General features: G+C 37.2%; 1 protein-coding gene and 1 non-coding gene across 7 annotated transcripts in view; both read right to left on the bottom strand.

Annotated features, from left to right (window-relative positions):
* The window catches only part of AKAP9 (A-kinase anchoring protein 9), a 166215-nt gene that overhangs the window by 40121 nt on the left and 100670 nt on the right, over positions 1–25424 (bottom strand). For all 6 annotated transcript variants that reach the window (XR_010663628.1, XM_065938573.1, XM_065938574.1 and 3 more), the window contains 2 exons: positions 18813–19039; positions 267–429 (listed from right to left, as the gene is read on the bottom strand). Coding sequence is in view for 5 of the 6 variants with exons in the window: in XM_065938573.1 (XP_065794645.1) it covers positions 267–429; positions 18813–19039 (390 nt within the window). In the remaining variant the exon portion in view is untranslated. The remainder of the gene's footprint in view (positions 1–266; positions 430–18812; positions 19040–25424) is intronic.
* Positions 881–987, bottom strand: LOC136171230 (U6 spliceosomal RNA). Its single transcript, XR_010663781.1, has one exon. It is a non-coding gene; the product is annotated as a U6 spliceosomal RNA (small nuclear RNA).

Below are 25424 nucleotides of genomic sequence, written 5' to 3'. Positions count from 1 at the left end.
ACTTTCATATAATTCTATTAGGTACTTTCATAATTAAAAACTATATAGACATATAGTTTTAAAAGCTGCTTAGAGGAATTTTGAAGACAAGCTAAAACTATTTTTCAATGGTCATTTGAAATTAAAAGTATATAAATTCCGGTTAAACCTTTAAAAAAAAAAAAGAAATTAAAAGTAGATTGCTGGTTTCTAAACCTGGCTTGCACCCAAATCTATCTTTACACTTGAACTGTCTCCATCCTCAGCAGCCAGCGGCAGGCACTCACCCTCGGCCTTGCTGAGCTCCACAGCCAGCTGCTCCCGGGCCCTGGACTCCTCTTGGAGGCGCTCTCGCAGATCTTCTTGGCACCTAAGGGACTCGGTCACTTCTTGTTTCTGTCTGAACGACTCACGCATCAGTTCTGTCTGTGTCACTTTTGCATGTTCCAGCTAAACAAAGAGGGAAAGTATACATGAAGGAAGACAGTGTTAAGAATACCAGAGCCATTCCTCATTAAAACTTAAAAAAAATTTTTTTTAATGAAAATATACTGTTGAACTGTAGTCATTTAATATTTCTAGTGCATGCTAATATTAGTAGATAGTGCAATTCAGTAGATAGATTAGCTGTGTACAACAGATGTACACAGAGGTGTATTCTAACTTTATTGAACAGAAAAAATTGCTTCTTACTGCTAGCACCTGCTTTCTCTCTTTTTACTGAAACAACTGTAATGGGGAAAACTGAGCTCAAGTATTTCTAGTACTTAATATTAACATTATTAAATTAAAAAACATTTACCACAGCATTTTAAAATTTACCACAGAAAACAGATTTTAGAGTTATTAAACAAGGCTTTTGGTGGTAACTTTCTCTCTCTTTTTTCTTTTTCTTTTTTGTAAAAATATGGAACGCTTCACGAATGTGCATGTCATCCTTGTGCAGGGGCCATGCTAATCTTCTCTGTATTGTTCCAATTTCAGTATATGTGCTGCCGAAGCGAGCACTTGGTGGTAATTTTTTGTTGTTGGATAAATCAGTATCTATCTGAACTATTCTTGTTTTAAATATCATTCATAACTTATTACTTGAAAATAATATTAACATACATTTAAGAGTCACAATGGAAAATTAAACACATTTTAATCACAAAATATTTTCTAAAATATCTCTAGTAATATGCCGTTACCTCAACAAAGATAAAAATTCATGTATATATATTTTTACTTCTGACTGGCAAAACATTATTTTCCTTTAATGTGGATAACCAGTACATATTAATTTTTAATATTAAAAAGTGACCATAAAATATGAACTATTTATATACAGCATGCTTCTGAACTTATAGTCAGAGTCAATATGTTAAAAATAAATCAACTGCTTCCACATGTAATTTTTTTCTGTACATTGTAAAATGGCTGCCTGGTAAATATATGAATCTCTAAAAGGTCATAGCTAGAACTAATGAGGATACGAGTTTTTTCCTTCTTCAAATTTACTATACAAATATAATACACTTACAACAAAATAAATATTTCCTTTAGAAAAAATTTTAAAGCTTACTTCTACGTTCTATTTCTTGACAAGGTATAAAATTTCATTAAGATGTGTTTAAATATTACTGCAAAACCACAGGAAATATTAGTAACTTCAATTTTACAAAGCAGAACAAAAAAGTTGGCAGGGACTAAAACACAGTAGATCTAGCAAACAAATTTCATTTATTATAGCAGAGAGCACCAACACCTTATTGGAATAGAGATTCCTTCAAATATTTATCTAAACATTTTAAATGTTAAAAAATCTCTCCTATCCAGGTAAAGTACAGTTTATTACTAATTATTTATATAATACCTATACCTAATTATGTGAAATACATAAAAATACCACATTCGATATTTTCAAATAATTTTAAAACTACATTAAAAGTACTTATAAACAATTAGTAAATATTTTGTCACTTTAATATATAAAAGATTCAGGGGAGGTAATGAAACTATTCTGAAAGCATCTGAAATATAAGGTAGTATATCATGATAGCCATGAAAGTCATTAAAAGGGCTGAATAACTTGTAGTAAATCATTCACAACATTTAAAAGTCAAATGAACCTTAAAGACTAACTATGCTAAATACCCTCAACACTGTTAATAACATACATTTTACATAAAAAGTAGAAAAAGGTATTTTCTCACAGGATTAGTAGGCATATTAAATATAAGTTCCTTAGGCAGTTAGCAAAGAAACTGAAATTAGAATCCAGGCTTTCTTTTTTCTTTCCTGGAACTAGAGCCAATATGCCAAACGATTGGCTCAATGACAATTCACTTAGCTATTTCAGGTAAGAGAATGCCTATTCCCTCAAATACAGCCAGCCTGCTTTTACTAAGGACCGGCATCATAAACACAGAAGTAAGATTCTTAAGGACAAGCAGGGTCTTTTTAAATAGCTTGTCTGGCATGGGAGAACTGAAATATTATCTCATTCAGCTTTATGGAACTAAACACATAGCCAAATTGGGGCTTGAGGATGAAATTTTGCCCTTCAATACATTAATCATTACAGGATGAATGAACCAAACAACAGGAAAACAAGATTCTATTCCATTTACCCTTACCAAAGACATTTAAAGTTCATTTCTCATTATAGCCTTTTTCACTAAATATATAAAAAACTGAAAGCATAAAACTATAAAGAAACCAAATTTTTATACTTACTGAATAAGGAGGGGTAGGCAGGGAAATTTTAGAAATAAGCTTTAATATGTGCCCATTTCTTTTATGAATAATATGAAAAATAGAAGTATTAATAATTACTGAGTTATTTTCATCCAAATGTTCACACAGAGGAAAAGGATGTGGTAAAGGTACACGGGATTCAACCTCATAAATGTCTTCATCTTGTTCTTCCAACCACGAGTCACTAAGTTTCACAGTTGCCAAATAGGTCTTGTAAGAATCCATTCTAGCAGTTGTAGCTGCTAATTTTCCTCACTTGCTTTACCAGTTTTCCACTACACTAAAAAGTTCTGTTTACTTTATAAAGATATACCAGAGCAGTATGAAAACTTTTCTTTAGCACTATCAAATAAACATAAAAATTAATTCATACAACAATAAAAGAAAAAAAAACCCACAAATAAGAAAAATTAGGTCCCCACCAGTCTTCAGCAAAACAAAGAAACCAGAACAAAACAAAAAGACAAAACTAAAAACAAGTAAACATGTTTTTAATTAGAATAATGATTAAAATGTTGAAGAATGAAAGAATGAAAATATAAATATCTAATTAGCTAAGCAATAAAACTGCTTTCGCTATCAAATATGTCTGTGGAAGTAAAAGCCTTCCCAGTAAAACCTGGCAGGGAAAGTCAAGTTTGAAGTCTCCATAGAAGCAGTCTTAAGAAACGTAGTTGCAACATTATTTCCCTTGTTCTTGCTGCTTCACTCAATGCTCTTCCGAACTGAGGTATTCAAATAGCCTCTCATGCTGAGCCAAAGTATTCTAGTCAGTGTCCCCGGAGGAAAGGTCAGAACAGAGGGTGTGGTTTAATGTCTGTACCTATAGGTACACTGACAGGTGGAATCTGAATTAACACGCCCAAATAAAAGCCTGCCTAACAGGATCCAAGTTCCACGTCAGAGCTCTGAAAAGGATATTTAGATAAGTTTATAATGCTTCTAAGATAAGCTAGTGTTTTTCCATTCCATTAAAAAATGGTTTAATTTAAAAATGTAAAGTCAAGAAGGTCTGAATCCACATTATCAATCAGTTCTTCAACTATACCCAATAATTGTAACTCTTTCTGGAAAACCAAGTATTTCCTCTTGATATTTCCTTAAAATAATACTCATTCTTTTGAATAGTCATTAAAACTAAATATAGACGGTTTGGCTATAACCTATTTCTACACTGAATTATTTACAGAGTAGTTGTTAAGGAAAAAAAAAACCCTCTTTTTAAAAGCTGCATTTTATAATTTACAATAGCTGATAACTATACCGCTTAAGCTACACTATGAACTCTGACTAAGACTTAACAGCACAAGTTGTATATAATGGCCCTCCGGTAGCTTCAGAAACCAGGACAATAGTGAATAAGCCAGTTACTCAGAATTTTAAAAGCTGAACAACATGAAAGTTGTTTTAAATAAATGAAAAATCTTTCACTGTGGTGACTTTTCTCTACCCAGTAACTAAATATCTTTAACTCACAAAACCTTATCTGCTATGGGAAAAACCCACACTAAACCAAGCCTACCAACAAAAACCCATTTTTATAGCTACTTTCACTACACAAAATATCTTCAGAGGAGTCAATATCCAAGCCCTTCAGTCGGTTAATATTTAGGGCAGGGAAAATGAGATTTTCTACAGAAAACTCAGAATCTATAGTGATATGGTTTGGGATGGGGGAAGAGCACTGTTGCCTAGAATTCCAGACGAGGCAATGACAAATTCCTATTTATTAGATTTCTTATATGAGGGCTCCAGTTAGTTTTGAGAAGACACCTTAACATCTGTACCAGATGGAGATACAGCTCTACAACTGATACAGCTGAATCTGACTTTCTTGGGGTTTCAGCAGTTACAAAATCATCAATATCCTAGATTTTCAGCTTTATGAACTGGCTGGACCCTTCCTCAGCATTTCAAACACCTCTCAAAATACTCTTTCTCAGCTCCTTCTGCAAATTACAGTTTACTTTGATAATCTGGTGCCCAATTTCTCTTTATTCGAAGAATAAAAAAAAACAAAACCCTGAAAGTAAGACATATCCTTTTATAAAAAGAAATATTTAGGTCAAGGGAAGAACTAACCACAAAATAAAAAGAGAAAAACTAGGAGGGAAAAAAAACCTCAAAAAAGCAGCAGATTAAGATGACTCAGAATGGGGCAAACGGCCCTCACAACAAGAGTACATTAACTGATGGCATGATTCATGTTCAGAAAGGTGACCCTGAATTAAAATAATTCAAATAACAGTATGTTTGTAAGAGAGTGCAAAACAGCTCTCCCCCAAACAGCATATTAACGGATGGTATATTACATATATTGATGTTCAGATAGGTGACTTGAATTGGAATAATTCAAACAATATATTCCTTTTCTTGAAATTTTAGAAAGCACAAAACACCCTTTGCAATCAAAAACAGTTAAAATAATTTCAATTTTTAAGAGGCCACCCTTTTAATTTTCTAGACTAGCTCATCATTCCGTGGTTTCAGGTAATCAAGATTTGCAATATATGTTTGAAGGCTATTAATCTGTGGAACAGAGTTATGTTTAGCTTTACTTTAACTGTACAATGTCAAGTCATTTAACTTTTTTCTCCAGAAATATTTCCCTCAACTTGTAAAACGCTTCTGTTGCTCTCTTTTGTATTTATTTTATTTTTCTAAGCTACTTAAGAGAGACTAAATCCTGGCTACAACGCCCTGGCAGAGCCTGGCTGATGGTGATAAAATGCACGAGAAGCAACGCCTAACAGCAGATGGATCCCAACACTTCAGTATAGCTTGTGTTTAAAACCTAACAAATGGTTTGTTTTTTTGTCATAACAAAATGACAAAACAAAATCTTAACAGTACTACTGTTCCATCCTCAGAAAAAGGCTCCTTTTTGGAAAAAACATAGAAACATGTACCTTAAGTTCCATCATTCTAAAAAATGATTATTTATAAGTTCATGAGAGTTACCTATAATAAAAATCTTTCTTTGGTAGTAAATTCCTCATTCATTGTTTTCTTCTAACACCTAAAGGCATCTCTTGGTAAATAATCTCCTCTGGCTCTAAACTACTTCTGGATTCTAGAAAACTTTAATTGCTAAAAGACTATTTCCCACAGAACAGACTGATTCCTATTTGTACTTGATCCAAAAATCAAGAATCTGAAACCACACTCTCACAGATAACTTTTCTGCAGAACCACAGACTACTAAATAAAGACAAGGTTAAATACATTAACTTTGTAAGGGCTTGAGAGTAACCTCTGAGCACTTTTACTCCTAGTCCAACAATAGCTATCCCAACCTGGGACATCCCCGGTGGTCCGGAGGTTAAGACTCCATGATCCCAGTTGTTTTTTTTTTTTTTTTATCCCTGTTTTTTAAGGAATCTCCACACTGTTCTCCATAGCAGCTGTACTAGTTTGCATTCCCACCCACGGTGTAAGAGGGTTCCCTTTTCTCCACACCCTCTCCAGCATTTATTGCTTGTAGACTTTTGGATAGCAGCCATCCTGACTGGCGTGTAATGGTACCTCATTGTGGTTTTGATTTGCATTTCTCTGATAATGAGTGATGTTGAGCATCTTTTCATGTGTTTGTTAGCCATCTGAATGTCTTCTTTGGAGAAATGTCTGTTTAGGTCTTTGGCCCATTTTTTGATTGGCTCATTTATTTTTCTGGAATTGAGCTTCAGGAGTTGCTTGTATGTTTCTGAGATTAATCCTTTGTCTTTTTCCTTGTTTGCTATTATTTTCTCCCATTCTGAAGGCTGTCTTTTCACCTTGCTTATAGTTTCCTTTGTTGTGCAAAAACTTTTAAGTTTCATTAGGTCCCATTTGTTTAGTTTTGCTTTTATTTCCAATATTCTGGGAGGTGGGTCATAGAGGATTTTGCTGTGATTTATGTCGGAGAGTGTTTTGCCTACGTTCTCCTCTAGTTTTCTAGTTTCTGGTCTTACATTTAGATCTTTAATCCATTTTGAGTTTATTTTTGTGTATGGTGTTAGAAAGTGTTCTAGTTTCATTCTTTTATAAGTGGTTGACCAGTTTCCCCAGCACCACTTGTTAAAGAGGTTGTCTTTTTTCCATTGTATATTCTTGCCTCCTTTGTTGAAGATAAGGTGTCCATAGGTACGTGGATTTATCTCTGGGCTTTCTATTTTGTTCCACTGATCTATATTTCTGTCTTTGTGCTAGTACCATACTGTCTTAATGACTGTGGCTTTGTACTAGAGCCTGAAGTCAGGCAGGTTGATTCCTCCAGTTCCATTCTTCTTTCTCAAGATTACTTTGGTTATTCGAGTGTGGAGATTCCTTAAAAAACTGGAAACAGAACTGCCATATGACGCAGCAATCCCACTCCTGGGCATACACACTGAAGAAACCAGATCTGAAAGAGACACATGCACCCCAATGTTCATTGCAGCGCTGTTTATAATAGCCAGGACATGGAAGCAACCTAGATGCCCATCAGCAGACGAATGGATAAGGAAGCTGTGGTACATATACACAATGGAATATTACTCAGCCATTAAAAAGAATACATTCGAATCAGTTCTAATGAGATGGATGAAACGAGCCCATTATACAGAGTGAAGTAAGCCAGAAAGATAAACACCAGTACAGTATACTAACGCATATATATGGAATTTTAAAAGATGGTAATGATAACCCTGTATGCAGGACAGAAAAAGAGACACAGATGTACAGAACAGACTTTTGGACTTTGTGGGAGAAGGCAAGGGTGGGATGATCTGAAGAGAATAGCATTGAAACATGGATATTTATCAAGTGTGAAACAGATCCCCAGCCCACGTTGGATGCATGAGACAAGTGCTCAGAGCTGGAGCAGTGGGATGACCCAGAGGGATCAGGTAGAGAGGGAGGTGGGAGGGGGGATCAGGATGGGGAACACATGTAAATCCATGGCTGATTCATGTCAATGTATGGCAAAAACCACTACAATATTGTCAAGTAATTAGCCTCCAACTAATAAAAATAAATGAAAAAATAAATAAATAAAATTCAAATCTCTTAAAAAAAAAAAAAAAAGACTGAGTGACCCCAAAGCAAAGGGCACTGGTTCAGTCCTGGTCACAGAACTAAGACCCCACACGCTGCACAGCATGGCCAAAAAACCAAAACCAAACCAAGACTCACTTTAACACAAATGATTAAAAAACAAAAACAAAATTATCCTAACCAATAGGAACTATAATAGGTTGAATACAAGCCTGAATATATGTATGGTAGCCTGTCTCGGCAAAAGAGAAGTGAAATCCATCACGGAAAATATATTATTACATGGATTTGGACATACCATGGGGCAAATCACTTGTGAAATCTAATACATAAAGCAAAACATTCCTCACAGATACTATGAAATCAGACTATAAAGGTAGACATCCTGATACGTCATAAGGAAAATGATTACTTATTATTTTATTAAAGCAAGATACATCTATGTAAACTAAGTGAAAACGTTAGTTGCTCAGATATATCCAACTCTTTCCAACTCCATGGACTATAGCCTGCCAGCTTCCTGTCGATGGGATCCTCTAGGCAAGAACACTGGAGTGGGTTGCCATGCACTCCTTCAGGGGATCTTCAAACCCTGGGACTGAACCCAGGTCTCCCGCACTGCAGGCAGATTCCTCACTGTCTGAGCCACCTGGGAAGCCCATGGAACCTAAAGCAGTCTCCAAACTTAAAGCTAAGTATAAGGCTTAATTATGATTTTCCAGTAAAGTTATATAACATAAAATCAAGCCAGTTTTTAAAAAAAGGAAAGAAAGGACCTTGAATATTTGAAAATATTTACTTACACGTTCGGGTGTTTTCATTGAAACTCCTCCCCAACACCAAACAAAGGCCCACAATCCCAGACCATAATCTCTCTCGCCATCTTAAAGGCAGTTTAATCCCTCTGACCCAAAGGCCACATGTTCCCCTAGTGTTCTAGATTCCACCTTCTCCCATCCCAATGATCTGGCTTCACAAGGCCCATTCCCTCCAACCTGCATATTCTACCTTTCCATGGCTACTCAACATAAACATCTGAACCTTAATAAAGCATCCTGCCCCTTTCAACTGTTCTCCTGTTTTCTTCACTGCCAGGTGTCATGAAATTGCTGTCTCTATTTCTCCAACTTCATTTCTGTAATTGTCTGAACTGTGAATTCCTCCTTTATCAACTCCACAAAACTGTTCTCATGAAGGTCACTGATGACACCTATATTGAAATATCCAATGGACACTAAATTCCCAGCATTCATTACCTTTCCATGGTATCTGACAGTTATGGAAAATCACTCCTCATCTGGCTTTTAAGACACTATTCTCTAAAAACAAAAAAAGACATTATCCTCTTGATTTTCCTTGCTCCTTCTCTCAATTTCTTTTGTAGATTGATATACCTTTATTCCCTTTTAAATCTCAGCACTCTACCAGCACAAAAATTTAGTTCTCTACACTCTTCAAAACCATAATTTTATATGTCTTTAAAAGTGATGCCAACTTCTAATCTAGTCTCCCAAACTCTAGACTCTAGAGAGTATCTTTTCCCTCTATGCACTCTAAAACTGCACTCATTATTCATTTCTTTTATATCCCCCAACTCAGTAAATGAAATATACCAATAACTGAGCTGGTCAAGGATCTACGTGTGGTTTCTTTCCTCTTCCATTCCTTATCCCCTACATCCAAAGTCACACCAATTTCTATCAAATTCAACTTCCTACAAGTTTTAAAATCACTTCCCTCTTGCCCTAACTTGATTTTTACCCTTTTCACTTGGAATATTTTAACTAAGAGTCTCCTGTTTCTGCACATTCAGCATCTCTCCTCATTCTTTTCCTGCCCATCTATCCACCACATTGCTACCAGAGGACATCCCTATAAGACACAAATCTGAGAGTATTTTTCTACCAAAAATATTTCAGTGATTCCCCACACTTTTCAGCATAAACTTAAAACTTTTCAACTTAGCCCTCAAGGGACACTGTGCTGACTGCTACAATCCTCTACTCTCTGCTCCCCACATTCGATCCTGGATGTTCTTAACACAAAACGACCCACTATCCTCAAACATGCTTATGTCAACATGCTGTGCCCTTTGACACAAATTTTCTTCTTGACCTACCCACTTAGTTTCTACTAGTAAGTCTTTTCCTTAAAAGACTCATTTTCCCTTGAATTACGATTTTATCTTCATTACTTCATGCAAAGATGGGCTCAATAAAGGACAGAAATGGTAGGGACCTAACAGAAGCAGAAGATATTAAGAAGAGGTGGCAAGAATATACAGAAGAACTATACAAGAAAGATCTTCACACCCCAGATAATCACGATGGTGTGATCACTTGAGTCAGACATCCTGGAATGTGAAGTCAAGTGGGCCTTAGGAAGCATCACTACGAACAAAGCTAGTGGAGGTGACGGAATTCCAAGTGAGCTATTTCAAATCCTGAAAGATGATGCTGCAAAAGTGCTGTACTCAGTATGTCAGCAAATTTGGAAAACTTAGCAGTGGCCACAGGACTGGAAAAGGTCTGTTTTCATTCCAATCCCAAAGAAAGGCAATGCCAAAGAATGCTCAAACTACTGCACAACTGCACTCATATTACACGCTAGTAAAGTAATGCTCAAAATTCTCCAAACCAGGCTTCAGTAATACATGAACCGTGAACTTCCAGATGTTCAAGCTGGTTTTAGAAAAGGCAGGGGAACCAGAGACCAAATTGCCAACATTCACTGGATCATTGAAAAAGCAATAGAGTTCCAGAAAAACATCTATTTCTGCTTTATTGACTATGCCAAAGCCTTTGACTGTGTGGATCACAACAAGCTGTGGAAAATTCTGAAAGAGATGGGCATACCAGACCACCTGTCCTGCCCCTTGAGAAACCTATATGCAGGTCAGGAAGCAACAGTTAGAACTGGACATGGAAAAATGGACAGGTTCCAAATAGGAAAAGGAGTATGTCAAGGTTGTATCTTGTCACCCTGCTTATTTAACTTATATGCAGAGCACATCATGAGAAATGCTGGGCTGGACAAAGCACAAGCTGGAATCAAGATGCCGGGAGAAATATCAATAACTTCAGATATGCAGATGACACCACCCTTATGGCAGAAAGTGAAGAAGAACTAAAGAGCCTCTTGATGAAAGTGAAAGAAAGAGGAGAGTGAAAAAGTTGGCTTAAGGCTCAACATTCAGAAAACTAAGATCATGGCATCTGGTCCTATCACTTCGTGGCAAATAGATGGGGAAACAGTGGAAACAGTGGCTGATTTTATTTTTCTGGGCTCCAAAATCACTGCAGATTGTGACTGCAGCCATGAAATTAAAAGATGCTTACTGCTCGGAAGGAAAGTTATGACCAACCTAGACAGCATATTAAAAAGAAGAGACATTACTTTGTCAACAAAGTTCCATCTAGTCAAGGCTATGGTTTTTCCAGTGATCATGTATGGACGTGAGAGTTGGACTATAAAGAAGGCTGAGCACCAAAGAATTGATGCTTTTGAACTGTGGTGTTGGAGAAGACACTTGAGAGTCTCTTGGACTGCAAGGAGATCCAACCAGTCCATCCTGGAGGAGATCAGTCCTGGTGTTCACTGGAAGGACTGATGTTGAAGCCGAAACTCCAATACTTTGGCCACCTGATTCGAAGAGCTGACTCATCTGAAAAGACCCTGATGTTCGGAAAGATTGAATGCAGGAGGAGAAGGGGATGACAGAGGATGAGATGGTTGGATGGCATCACCGACTCAAAGGACATGGGTTTGGGTAAACTCCAGGAGTTGGTGATGGACAGGGAGGCCTGGAGTGCCGCGGTTCAGGGGTCGCAAAGAGTCAGATTCAACTGAGCAACTGAACTGACTGACTTCACTAAACTTGCTCTCGTCAAGTAAGCAAGGTGCTCCCCTCCCCCACCCACCCTCAACCACCTGCATTAGATTTCAGAATCCACTCCTCAGGCTGTAAGTTGACCTGTCAGCAAAACTGAAAGATGATTCACTCCTTTCATTTCCAAAGGGCAGAAAAAGTGCCTGTCAAGAGCATGGACTCGGAAGTCAGTCTGCCTGGCTTCAATTTCTAACTTACACCTAACTTATAGGCCTGAGCAAGTTCTCTGGTTTCTATGCTTCTGCCCTGCACCCCTCTATCCCCTCAGTCTCTATTTAACAGGGTGGTCAAAGTGATCTTTTTGAAAAATGTGAGATCAGTTACTGAAAAAATCTCTAATGACCCAAAGCTGGAAACAACCTATATGTCCTTTGGATAAACAAACTGGTTCATACTCCTCGGCTCTCAAAAGAAACAAACAATTAACACACATAGATGAATCCTACATGCATTTTGTTAAGACAATGAAACCAGACCCAAAGAATGCATAATGCATGATTTCATTTATAACACTCTGGAAAAGGCAAAGTTACAGGGACAGAAAGTAGCTAGTAGCTGCCAAGAACAGGAGGTGGAGGAGGGGCTGACTATGAAAGAATGGAGGAGCACCAGGAAATTTTCGGGAGACGGAACTATTTTGTATGTTTGTGGTGGTAGTTACATAACTACACATCTGTCACAACCAAAAGAACTGTCTACACACAAAATGAAATTTATTGTATGTAAAATTTTTAAAAAATTAACCCAAAATTGGGTCAGGGAACCCCAAATGAAATAAAAACTGGAACAAATGATCATAATTGCACTAAAAATGAACAACAAGCCCACACTTCAGGGGTAGGGAGAAAAGATTTAACCTAAAATACTCTGAAAAACAGTACTTTCTTTACTGTAAGGCTAAAGACAAAAAAAGTCAGTCAGGTCAGTTCAGTCTCTCAGTCATAACCAACTCTTTGCGACCTCATGGACTGCAGCACGCCGGGCTTCCCTGTCCATCACTGACTTCCGGAGCTTGCTCAAACTCATGTCCATCAAGTCAGTGATGCCATCCAACCACCTTATCAAAAACAGCACTATACACAAATATTGTACTCTAGTTAGTAAAACTGTTTCTCCCGGGGTATAGGTTAGCAACTGCAAAATTACTTTATGGGTATATATGGGTATGAAATTATTTTATAGGTATACATGGTTAACAAGTAAGTAAAACTACTATAGATAATGAGAGCCTGGTCTCTCATCTTTGGAGAACAAAGTTACAAAGGAAAGGGGAGAGGGTAGAAAGAATGCTGTGGTAGTAGTTGGGAACTGGAGGTATCAGAATGAACTTATACTTTTATTATATATATATACAAACAGATACAGAAAAAAATAGATGCAAACTGTTTTTCAAACTGTCTGCTGAGAGGACCATGACACCTTACTAACAATAAGCACATATAGCACCCAGGTCTTGGTTTCAAAGTATCATTCTCTAATAAAGGGAACTTCTAATAAAATAAAACTTTCCTGGAGAAGGGGTTGATTCCAGGGTTGGGGAAGGGAAAATACAAGATGGGCCTAGAGACTGATAGTGTGAATGTTCAAAGGAGGAAGCACTATGAAAGTTCCCAAGAGCCAACCTGAAAGAACTCTTCATGTCAAAGCCAGAACAGAACCATTACAGTATTTGATTATAGATAACCCACTGAAAAAATGAATAGCTATGAGTCCATACGAGGCCTGATTCGTTAAAATAAATGTGAGTGAAGAAATAGCTCTTACAGAAAAATTCCAATCAATAAATGAAGAATGATGAATGATGATCGAAAATCACCACTAGAACATCACAGTAACAACGGTACAGGCAAGATCTACCAATGGATGCCTAGACTAGTGGGCAGAAGTTTAAAGAGAAACAGGATATTTGCATAGTATCAAAGTACTTCTCCCAAAATATTTATTAATTACAAGAGGAAAATAATAATAGAATGAAGAAACCCAGCAGATACCACAAGTAATTGAGATTAACAGCACTAGTAGTAAGACGTGTGCCTCTGAATCTGGTACACAGGGAAGGGCACGTTCCTCCTGTGGTATTATTTTTAAATGCATACGCTTCATATAATCATAAGAAAATATCAGACAAAATCAAATTGAGGGACATTCTACAAAGTAACTGGCCAGTTCTTCTCAAATGTCAAGGTCATGCAAGGCAAAGCAAGATTCAGGAATAGTCAGTCTGGAGAAGAAAAAGACATGACAATAAATGCAAGGTGGGATTCTGGAATAGATCCTAGAACAGAAAAGGACACTAGTGGGAAAACTGGTAAAATCCAAACAGCTTATAGTTTATAGTGATGCATCACTTTTCATTTCTAAGTTTTGATAATTATGGTTACACAAGATGTTAACATTAGGGAAAATTGAGTGAAAAGCACATGGGAACACTTGGTACTATTTTTGCAGCTTTTCTGTAAGTAAAATTATTTCAAGGGCTTCCCTGATAGCTCAATGGTTAAAGAATCTGCCTGCCAATGCAGAAGACACGGGTTCATGCCCAGAGCAACTAAGCCACAACCGCTGAGCCTGTGCTCTAGAGCCTGGGAATTGCAAGTACTGAGCCCATATGCTGCAACTATTGAAGCCCGTCCGCCCTAGAGCCCATGCTCCACAACAAGAGAAACCACCACAGTGAGAAGTCCGTGCAGAGCAAAAAGACAGAGCAGCTCCTACTCGCCACAACTAGAGAAAAGACTTCGCAGCAACAAAGACCCAGCATAGCCAAGGATAAATAAAAAAAAATTTTTAATTATAAAAAAATAACTTAAAAATAACAAGTTAAAAAATTGTACCCAAAGACTCCACATCTCATTATGAATTAAATTCCAAGCTCCATGTGCTCCAGTCCGCAGGTATCACTGACCTTGGCTCCCATACTTTCCCCACTCTTCAGTTTCGTCTGCATGGGCGTCTGTCAGCCATAAAGAGAAGCAGCACCGGACCACTCCAGGGCCTACGCTCACTACTCCTTTGCCTGAAACATTCTTTCCCAACTTACCTACCGCTGTCTCTGCTTGACTGTCACATTACCAGAGAGTCGTCCTTAACTTTCCTATGTAAAATGTCCTCTCCCCCATCATGCTCTATCTCTCCTATTTTATTTTTCTTCACAGCAGGTATCACCATCTGGCATACAATGTTTGTTTATCATCAGGCTCCACCAGTATATCATTAGCTCTATGAGACTAGAGACTTTGTTCATTTTCTTCAATGCTGTACTTCCAGTACCCGGAAGAGCAACTATTATATACAAGGTGCTCAATAATGATGAATGAGTGACTCTTCTCAAAGCATCATGCCCTCCAATAAGCTTTACTTGTTCTCACCTCACCCTAAACTTTCAGATGCTGCTCTCTTTTTTCTAGTCTCAGGGTACCCTATGCAGAGCTATTTACCTGAAAGTCTCTTTCACTGCAAAAAGGTACCATAGCAGTGTCGGCTCTGTTTTAGATTTTTATGACAAGTTTAAAAAAAAAAAACAAGATAAAAGGGAACTATTCCATTATGAAGAAGAATCAAATAATGCTTCATTAAAAGGGAAACAGAATACTAGTCATTTCACAAAAGACAACTATCCATTATTTTGGAGTTAAAATAATTGGTAAAAATATTCATTACGTTCAAAATAATTTTAGTTATTAATGAGAATATCATGAAGTCAATGTCTTTAAATGTCTCTCATGGAAAAGCAGTAACTGAACTAAATTTAAAGAAAAACTTTCAAAGTTTCATTCCCACTGCTTTAAAAATGTAACTCATCTAAGAAATATCTAATTTTTATATTAAACATCAACAGCTACTTCCATCTTTTTATATAACAGGTTATTACTAGAACTATTCAGAATTCTGCGAGAATAATGTGGATATGATAATAACTCCTAAGTCGTGGTTCTCAAACTTTAGTCTGTATGGGTGTCACCTAAAGGACTTGCGAAAACGCAGGTTCTGGGGCTCCATCGTGCAGTGAGGCTCGGGCAGGGCTGAGAACCTACACTCCGACCGAGTCTTTAGTGACGCCTGTGCTGCTGCTTCGGAAACTGCACGGTGGGGACTACTGACTGACTAGCACAATCTCTGTGCTCCATTCGGCAATATTTTAGCTAAAAGGATACAAAAGAATCTACATGGCATATCGCTGCTTCAGTACTGAACAAATTGAGAGTGCACCTCAGAGGGCCCGCCCTGGTCACATAAGCTCATGTGATAAGCTGTAACCTTAGCCTGGGAAACAGTGCTTCAGGTGGATCTCCCACGCTTGCCTGTTGACAGTGCTAATGGATTATGGGAACGTTTCTCTTCGGTAGCCTGAAAGAACAAGTCCAACCACTCATCACTGATTTATTTACCCTGGTCTATTTACCCATGGAGCTTGTCAAATGCCAAATATACTGCATTAACTAGACTGTCCATAAATCACAACGGGTATCAGGCAGCAGCAAAAGCATTAACAGAGCTCAAGACTGAGGTCAAAGTATTTAACAGTGGTCAAAAAAGGAAAAGCATTAACAGCTGTTTTCATGGCATAAAAGAGAAATACAGAAGTTAAATACCAATGTGGCTGAAATAAGAAAAAAAAAAAAAAAAAGAAGGATCATGTGGAAATTCAGTACAGAATTATCTCTACTACATAACTTTCACAGAATAAAATAAATAATTATGATGCATACACATTCAAGCATTAAAAGTGCTGAAAAACAACAGCTGAAAATGCTTAAAGTGGCGCAGCTGACTTAGTAGAGCAGCATGTTGTTTAAGCGGCTTACACATAAGCATTCTAAAAGAAAGCCAAACCCAGCACTTAGGTTAGTTTTGTTAAAGCCTTCAAAACATATCAAAACTTAGTAGATATTTTTAAACTGTAGCTGCATTCATAATTTCAATGCTTGAGCTTGAGTTGGCTACACCTGAGGCTGATAAAAAATGTAATAAACATAATTCTTTGATACAAAAGTATAATTTAATGTCTTGTCAAGTTAATAACACCGTGAGGCTGGTTTTAATTGATGCCATTTCCTTTACAGCACTCAGGATGTTCAGAATGAAAAATAACTCACTGTGATTATGGTGAAGAAGGGACCCCTATCATTCTTTGTGTAAACAGTCATCCTTTCTGTTTGTAAATATACAAAGATTTGAGTTTTCAGGAATACCACACGTTTTTTAGTTCTTTGCGGATGCTCAGGAAAGTTTATGAGTTACTGAAACAAAGGTTTTTCAATCCTTATGTAAAGTAAGCTTCAGAGAAAACAAAAAATTACCCAAACAATTTCTTCTATACTATATCATATTTCTATCTCCAGAATTTATCTATGAAAACATTTCTGAGACCTACTTAACTGCGTCTGAGTACTTTAGATTGTTCAGACAATCAAGGAACAATCCGGAAGTTTAACAGTAGATACATGAAGATATATTCCACTGGCCAATCAGTCAATTCTCACTGCCCTGTGTGGTAATGTTAGGGTTCTTCTGCTCTCAAAAACACAGCCCATACTCTGTTACAGAAGAAAATTGAGACTGTATTCCAACAAAGAAGAATGAATCTGAGGAAAACTCTAATAGCTGAAAACTATTAGGAGGTTAAATATTTCATTGGAAATATGTATTGCTTTGACAATGCCTTCTTAGTTTAATGCCAGTATCAAATTACCAAGAGGGAAAAAAAAAGAATGGATTGATAATGATGTTAACCAAACAGTAAGTGGTTAACAAATTACTTCAACGGTCACTAAATAAGAGATGACTCAAAAATTGGTGTATAATCACTGGCTTAACATAAAAATAAATGAATCTTGCATTAAAATATATACAGCAATATTTGTCAAACTTGATACATCTAATAGTCAATGCTGCTGCAGAAACAGAATGATTTCTTGAAGAAAAAAAGTGGCATCAATGGACCCAGACATCAGCACAGACAAGAGATCAAACACATTCTTTCAGCTTCTCACCTTCCGTTTGAAATGCACATGGATTATTTAGAGCACACTGAATAAAGGTATCGGTGAAAAATGTTAGTAATACTGGCCCTGCAGCTGATGACAACGAGGCACCCATCTGATTAACAGGAGAGCTGCGATTCTACAGGCAAATTAAATATTTTAAAAATACATGAAATTTGTTCATTTTAAAACAGCAAGTAATTTTTAAAATTCTGCATAGAGTACTTAAGAGACACTTATAATACAGGGTGTAAACATTTTATAGACAGGGGAAACTGCAAGTTAAGGTATAAATACAATGGTATATACTCTTGAAAGTTCTATGAAAATAATACTTGACTCAAACAGAAAAAGAGACACAGAAGTACAGAACAGACTTTTGAACTCTGGGGGAGAACGTGAGGGTGGGATGTTTTGAAAGAACAGCATGTATACTATCTATGGTGAAACGGACCACCAGCCCAGGTGGGATGCATGAGTCAGGTGCTCTTGCCTGGTGCACTGGGAGGACCCTGAGGAGTCGGGTGGGGAGGGAGGTGGGAGGGGGGATCGGGATGGGGAATACGTGTAACTATATGGCTGATTCATGTCAATGTATGACAAAACCCACTGAAATGTTGTAAAGTGATTGGCCTCCAACTAATAAAATAATATTTAAAAAAAAAAAAAAAAGAAAATAATACTTGAAGGTAGAAACTGCCCCCTCATTCTAATTACCTACAAAGGTAGTAAAGTGAGGTATTCTAATCATATTTGTAAAAAGAATGCAAAAATCATGAAGAAGTTGTGGGCTTGATTTGTTGTATTTAACAGTACTGTTATGACATGTGTGAGCAGATGGTTTATTTTAGCATATCCTTATACTATTCCTTCAAATAAATATATATATTATAATGGAATACTTCATACAATGGTAAAGTTAAAACCTCTTTTGATGTCAAAAAGGTAATGTGTAGTAAGAGTCTAGAAAAATCTGAAAATTAAAACACTGAATTTTAGAATTTAACATCAGTATATTATATTAACCCTTACCATTTGAAAAGAAGACTACTGATACAGTATTGATTGTCACAAAAACAACAAATTATTAAAGGGAAACCAAACTAGATTCCTGTGAGATGCAAGAGAGAAAACATTTAGTTGTAGTTCCTCAACTTAAAGAAAACCTACTTCAAACTCAGTATATATTAGCAACATAAGGAGGTTACCTGACTACTAGTTTCACTTATGGCTTCCAGGAGTTTTTCAACTGCTGCTTGTAGTCGAGAGCTGATATTCAGCATAAGTTCTTCATTTTCAGGGTCTATTTCAGGTCCAGTGAAGCCACTCCTCACGAGCCGCTGTGACAGTTCCGTTCCTTCCTCAGTTACTTTGGACCACATGCTACTGTCATGTCTTGGAATGTCACTTCCAGAATAAGAGGGTATAGATTCATCTGTAATCAGAATTATTTTGAAGGTATAAATCAATTATAATGAATCATTTTAGTAAAAACAAAAATTACAAAATAAAATCAAATTAAAACTTGAAATCACCAGAATCAAAGTGTTATTAAGATAACACTGTAACAAAACAAAGTAGGCAAATTCAGAATGTAGTATTATTTGATGACCTACCAGGTATAAAAATGGGAAGAATAATGCTATGCTAATAGGGCTTTGCATAAATTAATACTTAAGAGAGTTAGTAGTTTTCCTTTGATAAAAAATTTTAAAATACCTTTCAATAGATATTTATTAAGTGCCCACCATGGAGGGTTTACTAAGTTTTGGAGATATATAGGTGGCAAGATGTGGTTCCTACCCTCAAGGGCATTACACACAAGTGTAATGAGAAAACAAATATTTAAACGACAACATAGAAGGAAAACACTGTGCAATGGGATATTCCAAGTGTATGGGAAGATGGAAGTGCTTGATTCTGTATGGAAAAAACACTTTGATTTCTGAGCACTATACTGGGCAGCAGCATCTGCTTGGCTAGACAGTAAAAGGGACTAAGACCTTTTTGTAACTGGTCACTCCCAGGTGGCTCAGTGGGTAAAGAATCTGCCTGCAATGCAGGAGACACAGGAGACATAGGTGCAGGGAGATCCCCTGGAGGAGGGCAAGGCAACCCCCCAGTATTCATGCCTGGAGAATCCCACGGGCAGAGGAAGCTGGAGGGCTACGGGTCTAAAGGGCTGCAAAGACTCGGACACGACTGAAGCAACGGAGCACGCAGCTCGCAAACCAGGAAGAGGTCAGACTGACCGGCAGTCCTAGTCTAAGTTGCGGCCTTATGCTTCCACACTGGTCTGTTTTCTAATGTAGAGAAAACTCAGTTCACATGGGCAGAAGAGAAAGCTTTGTAAGTTTTCCCTAAGCTGAAATAAAAGCACAGGTTATTTATCACTTCCATGGAATACTGTATTCCTCTGTGGCAGCTTGCTACAATCAAACAGTGAAATTTCCTGAAGAGGAACTATCTATTCTTTTATTAATGTGTAGCACATATTCATCAGTTACTGTGCAAAGTTAACAAATTAAGAGCAGAAGGAATTTTAATTTCCAAGGCACCTGGAGTAAACATTCAGTTCGATACAATCACCCAGGAGAATAAGAGCTGTTCTTTAAAATGTTCTGCTGAAATAGTTGGTGCCATATGGAAGACTCTCAATCTCATGTAGTAAAAATGTCAGATGCAGTTTCAGACACGAGATCTGAAATCAGGACAATTCAGCGTTCTCTAAGGACCTCCTCTGTATAAGTCACTGGCTGAAGAACCCAAAACTGTATTCCAGAAGATGACTTAAAATGTTTGCTCTTATGTAGTGGTGGTGGTTTAGTCACTAAGTCGTGTCTGACTCCTGCTATTACATATGCTGTGTGCTTAGCCGCTCAGCAAAAGTTAACAAATTTACTTTTAACTTCATGGCTGCAGTCACCATCTGCAGTGATTTTGTAGCCCAAGAAAATATAGTCTGTCACTGTTTCCCCATCTGTTTGCCATGAAGTGATGGGACCAGATGCCATATCTTCATCACTTGAATGCTGAGTTTTAAGCCAGCTTTTTTACTCTCCTCTTTCACTTTCATCAAGAGGCTCTTTAGTAGTTCTTCACTTTCTGCCATAAGGGTGGTGTCATCTGCATATCTGAGGTTACTGCTATTTCTCCCAGCAATGTTGATTCCAGTTTGTGCTTCATCCAGCTCGGCATTTCACATGATGTACTCTGCATATAAGTTAAATAAGCAGGGTGATAATACACAGCTTTGACGTACTCCTTTCCCAATTTGGAACCGCTCCGTTGTTCCATGTCTGGTTCTAATTGTTGCTTCTTGACCTGCATATACATTTCTCATGAGGCAGGTCAGGTGGTCTCGTATTCCCATCTCTTGGAAGAAATTTTCCACAGTTTGTTGTGATCCACAGTCAAAGGCTTTGGTGTAGTCAATAAAGCAGAAGTAGATGTTTTTCTGCAACTCTCTTGCTTTTACTATGATCCAGCAGATGTTGGCAACTGGATCTCTGGTTCCTCTGCTTTTCCTAAATCGAGCTTGAACCAATTCTTGGTTCATGTGTTGTTGAAGCCTCACCTGGAGAATTTTCAGCATTACTTTGCTAGCATGTGAGATGAGTGCAACTGTGTGGTAGTTTGAACATTCTTTGGCATTGCGTTTGGGACTGGTATGAAAACTGACCTTTTCTAGCCCTGTGGCTGCTGCTGGGTTTCCCAAATCTGCTGGCACACTGAGTGCAGCACTTTCACAGCATTTAAACCGGGAAGTCAGGGGTCACCTGCAGGAACAGGTAAGTTTGGCCTGGAGTACGGAATGAAGCAGGGCAACGCACTGGTCATAGCAAACACCCTCTACCAACACCACAAGAGAAGACTCTACACATGCACATAACCAGACGGTCAACACCAAAATCAGACTGATTATATTCTTTGCAGCCGAAGAAAGAGGAGCTCTATACAGTCAGCAAAAACAAGACCGGGAGCTGACTGTGGCTCAGATCATGAACTCCTTATTGCAAAATTTGTACTTAAATTGAAGAAAGTAAGGAAAACCACTAGACCATTCAGGTATGACCTAAATCAAATCCCTTATGACTATACAGTGAAAGGGACAAATAGATTCAAGGGATTAGATCTAATAGATAGAGTGCCTGAAGAACTATGGACAGAGATTCATGACACTGTGCAGGAGGCGGTGATCAAATAAAAACTGAATGTATTGATAATAGGGACAAAACAGTTTATACTCATGAGTTCAAAATGACCTTAGAATTCAAAATGAGTTCAGATACTGTATAATGTATATTATAAAGTCACTAAATAAAATTAATGTAGCCTAAAAATGAATGATATTTTTGATGAAGCAAGAAATATTAATAGCTTACAACTGGTGCTAAAACTAAAAATACACATATCACATCTTTAGCTGAGCAATTAAATGCATTCTAGTGACATTTTCTTTTAATGGATACAGACAATTTAACAAATCTGAGGCAAGATGATGGTCTGAAATGATGGTAAGTCACGGCTTTGTGGAGTCAAAGAACATGGAGAAGCAAGAACGAGGCAGGACAGAGAGCTGAGAAAAGGTAGCTAAACGTAGGCTGGATCCAAGTTGTGAATGGCCTTAAATTTTAAGAAACTGGGACCTTTGTTATACATAATGGGGAAGTAAATAATTTTTTGAGTAGGAATATCAATTCTATGGATCAGGAAGCAAACTATATCAAAGCAGAAGGAGTGGTTAGGAAAGAAGAGTCTGGTAGGAGAGTTATTTCAATTGTCCAGATGAGAAATGATAAAGATGGACGAGGGCTGGTTACTGGCTGGAAAAAACGGAATGTGAGATAAGGAGGACAGAAAAGCAGGAAGAGATGACTGGGTTTTTCTAGTTTAGAGGAATCTCAGACGACGGAAGAGTCTTTAAGAGAAATAATTAAAAATTAGGAGAAAGTGTGTATGGTAAGCATGAAAAATGATTAGTCTGAAGTGCTAAGGGTACATGGAGGAGAGATGTTAACTTTTGGAAACTTGGGAGTCATCTGTGGAAAGGTGAGAGGTGAGCCTTGGAAGTAACCACTTTTACTCCAGGAGCAATATGTAGTAAGAGGAGGACACACAGTCGGCATCTCTGTGTAGAATAAGCCAGCAAAAAATCTCTGTAAAAAAAACCTCAGAGAGAGACAGGAGAGAGATGTTCCAGTTTAAAGAGACTTCAATAATCCTGTTTGTCTAGAAAGTCAAACAGGACAAGAACTGAGATGCTACTGGACTTGACAACTGGAAGGTCACTGTTGTCCGCACAGAGAGCAGTTTAGATCTCTCACAGCGTTTGTTGTGCTTTATCTTCAGGAGAGGGCAAAGTTGAGAAAAATCATTTTTTCTGTAATATTATGAAGATACCAGCAAGTTTTAGGGTATAAAAAAGGAGTCAGTGGTAAGGAAAAAAACTGAAGATGCTATATATAACATTGGAGAAACTCTCAAACACAAAGTACAAAGGATAGATAAAAGAAAGTGGCTTATAAAAAGCCACTGAATATTAGTTTTTTAATAGCTAATAAACAAATACATTAAAGTACCTAATAAAGGTGAAGATATGAACCAGCTTAATGTACTTTACTGATGACATTTTGAAGATATAAACAAAAATAATCTCAATATGTTCCAAGGAAGATACAGAACTTCATTTATTCCAATGAAATACAGGAATGGGAACAATATCAAACTTTTACCGTATTTATAATAACTAGTCTTTGGAAGGAAAGATATAAATTGGCAGGGCAATTTCATTAAATGCCAGTAGAAATCTCAGAATGATCAAATTGATGAAGAGAATCATGATGTCAGACTGGCCAACCACTCAGACCTATATCTGAAACATGGTAGATGATAGTTATCCAAAAAGTCTTCAGTCATTTATTGTGTGGATTATAACATGTTCATTCCATAGAGACAGCAATCAGCTTCTCAGTTTAAGCAGGGCCCGTGATAGGGTAGAGCAGTCCTCTGCCCTGGCCTGAAGATATCTAGCGCTCCAACTGGAAACCACTGGTTCTGGTCTGATTTGTTTTGGTACCTGACAGATGACTAAACTGAACTGAAGCCTCAGGAGAGTAAGAGACTTGCCCAAGGCCACAGTGAACTAGAAGAAGGACGTTCTCATTACTAATCCAGTATTCTTGTTATAACAACGCACTGCTCAAAAAAAAAAAGCTGCAGCAAATAAGATTCAGTCCCTGGTCTTCTAAGGGGGAGGTATAGGTATTTTATCACTGAAACATCACAGTGTAGGCCTACAGGACATTTTCTTTCAATATCTCCTAAGGAAGCTCATTTTTATGAACTAGTCTAATATTCACTCAAGTTCAAGCAATTCCACAATCGCTCAAAATTTCCCTTCACTTTCATAAACTAGGTTGCTCTTATGAGGAAGCAAACATTAGCAAGTCAATTATTATTTTTTTTAAGAGAGTGAACAAGTCCACACATGTCTAAAATCTAAACAAGTTTAGACTTGAGAATTGCAAAGAGATTACAAGTGCTACTACCCACAACATAAAGTCATATATAAAAACTGAAGAGCAAGAGTTGTTTTATGGAGAAGAAAACAGCAACCCGCTCCAGTATTCTTGCCTGAAGAATTCCATGGTCAGAGGAGCCCAGTAGGCTACAATCCATGGACTCCCAAGAGTCAGACACGACTTCGCAACCAAACCACTACCACCAGTTGTTTTATAATCAGATTAAAACTGAACTTTTTGTTATATTAAATAAGATACAAAATAACTATTTTAGAAGTTCATTTTAGTTTTTACAATAATACTCCCATTAGACATATGAAGAAACACCAGGAAAAAACCTTACATATGGAGCATGGTATCAGTATTTTAAAGACTGTTCTTTCCTCAGCTTTAAATTATAAATTCTTTAAATTCAGTATTTCCTTCAAGATGTAAAGTGAATCTAAGTGCCCCAAAATGATACTAGTGATCTTCCTAATTTTGTTACTAAGACTACCACATCATTGCCAACACAAAAACATATAAACTGATTAAATGGAAATTATATATTCTAACACCAGCAAAATTCTTATCTCTGCTTTAATAGTCTTTATACCTTATTTCTTAATAGTGGGTCTAATTTTTTCTCTTGTATCTTAGTATTATTCATTCAAAATATACTGATAATTAAATAATTATGTATTTATTTTAAAAGGCTTAAATGATTCAAACATGTAGAAAAGAGTATTAAATAAAACATTAAGTACTATGATTTTATTTTGCCTTGAACTGAAACTTCCATGCCTTCTTCACTGGACTGAGAATTGTGAAGCAGAGAGCAAAAAAAAAAAAAGAAAAACCAACTTTTCAATAAATGTTTGTTAAGCTGAACTGATAAAACTACTTATACTGAAAAACTACTCTATTATTGGAGATCTTAAAATAGTAGCTAGATATATTTCATATTTAGAGATTTAGAGGACTATGCAAGAAAGTGAGTTCCTTGGTGGCTCAGATGATAAAAGCGTCTGCCTACAATGCAGGAGACCTGGGTTCAATCCCTGGGTCAGGAAGATCCCCCTGGAGAAGGAAATGGCAACCCACTCCAGTACGCTTGCCTGGAAAATCCCATGGACGGAGGAGCCTGGTAGCCTACAGTCCGTGGGGCCGCAAAGAGTTGAACACAACTGAGCGACTTCATATATATGCAAGAAAGTAAGCCAGTAGATCAGATGTCCTCTTAGGTCTGCTTTATCATAGAAAAGGAATGTAAACATAATCCTCTACACGTGAGTCAAATTACTAATCTATTTCTTT

Source organism: Muntiacus reevesi, chromosome 6, assembly GCF_963930625.1.
Source record: "Muntiacus reevesi chromosome 6, mMunRee1.1, whole genome shotgun sequence".
Classification (NCBI taxonomy): domain Eukaryota; kingdom Metazoa; phylum Chordata; class Mammalia; order Artiodactyla; family Cervidae; genus Muntiacus; species Muntiacus reevesi.
Note: the sequence above shows the minus strand (reverse complement) of the source record. Positions and strands in the feature narration are given on the sequence as shown.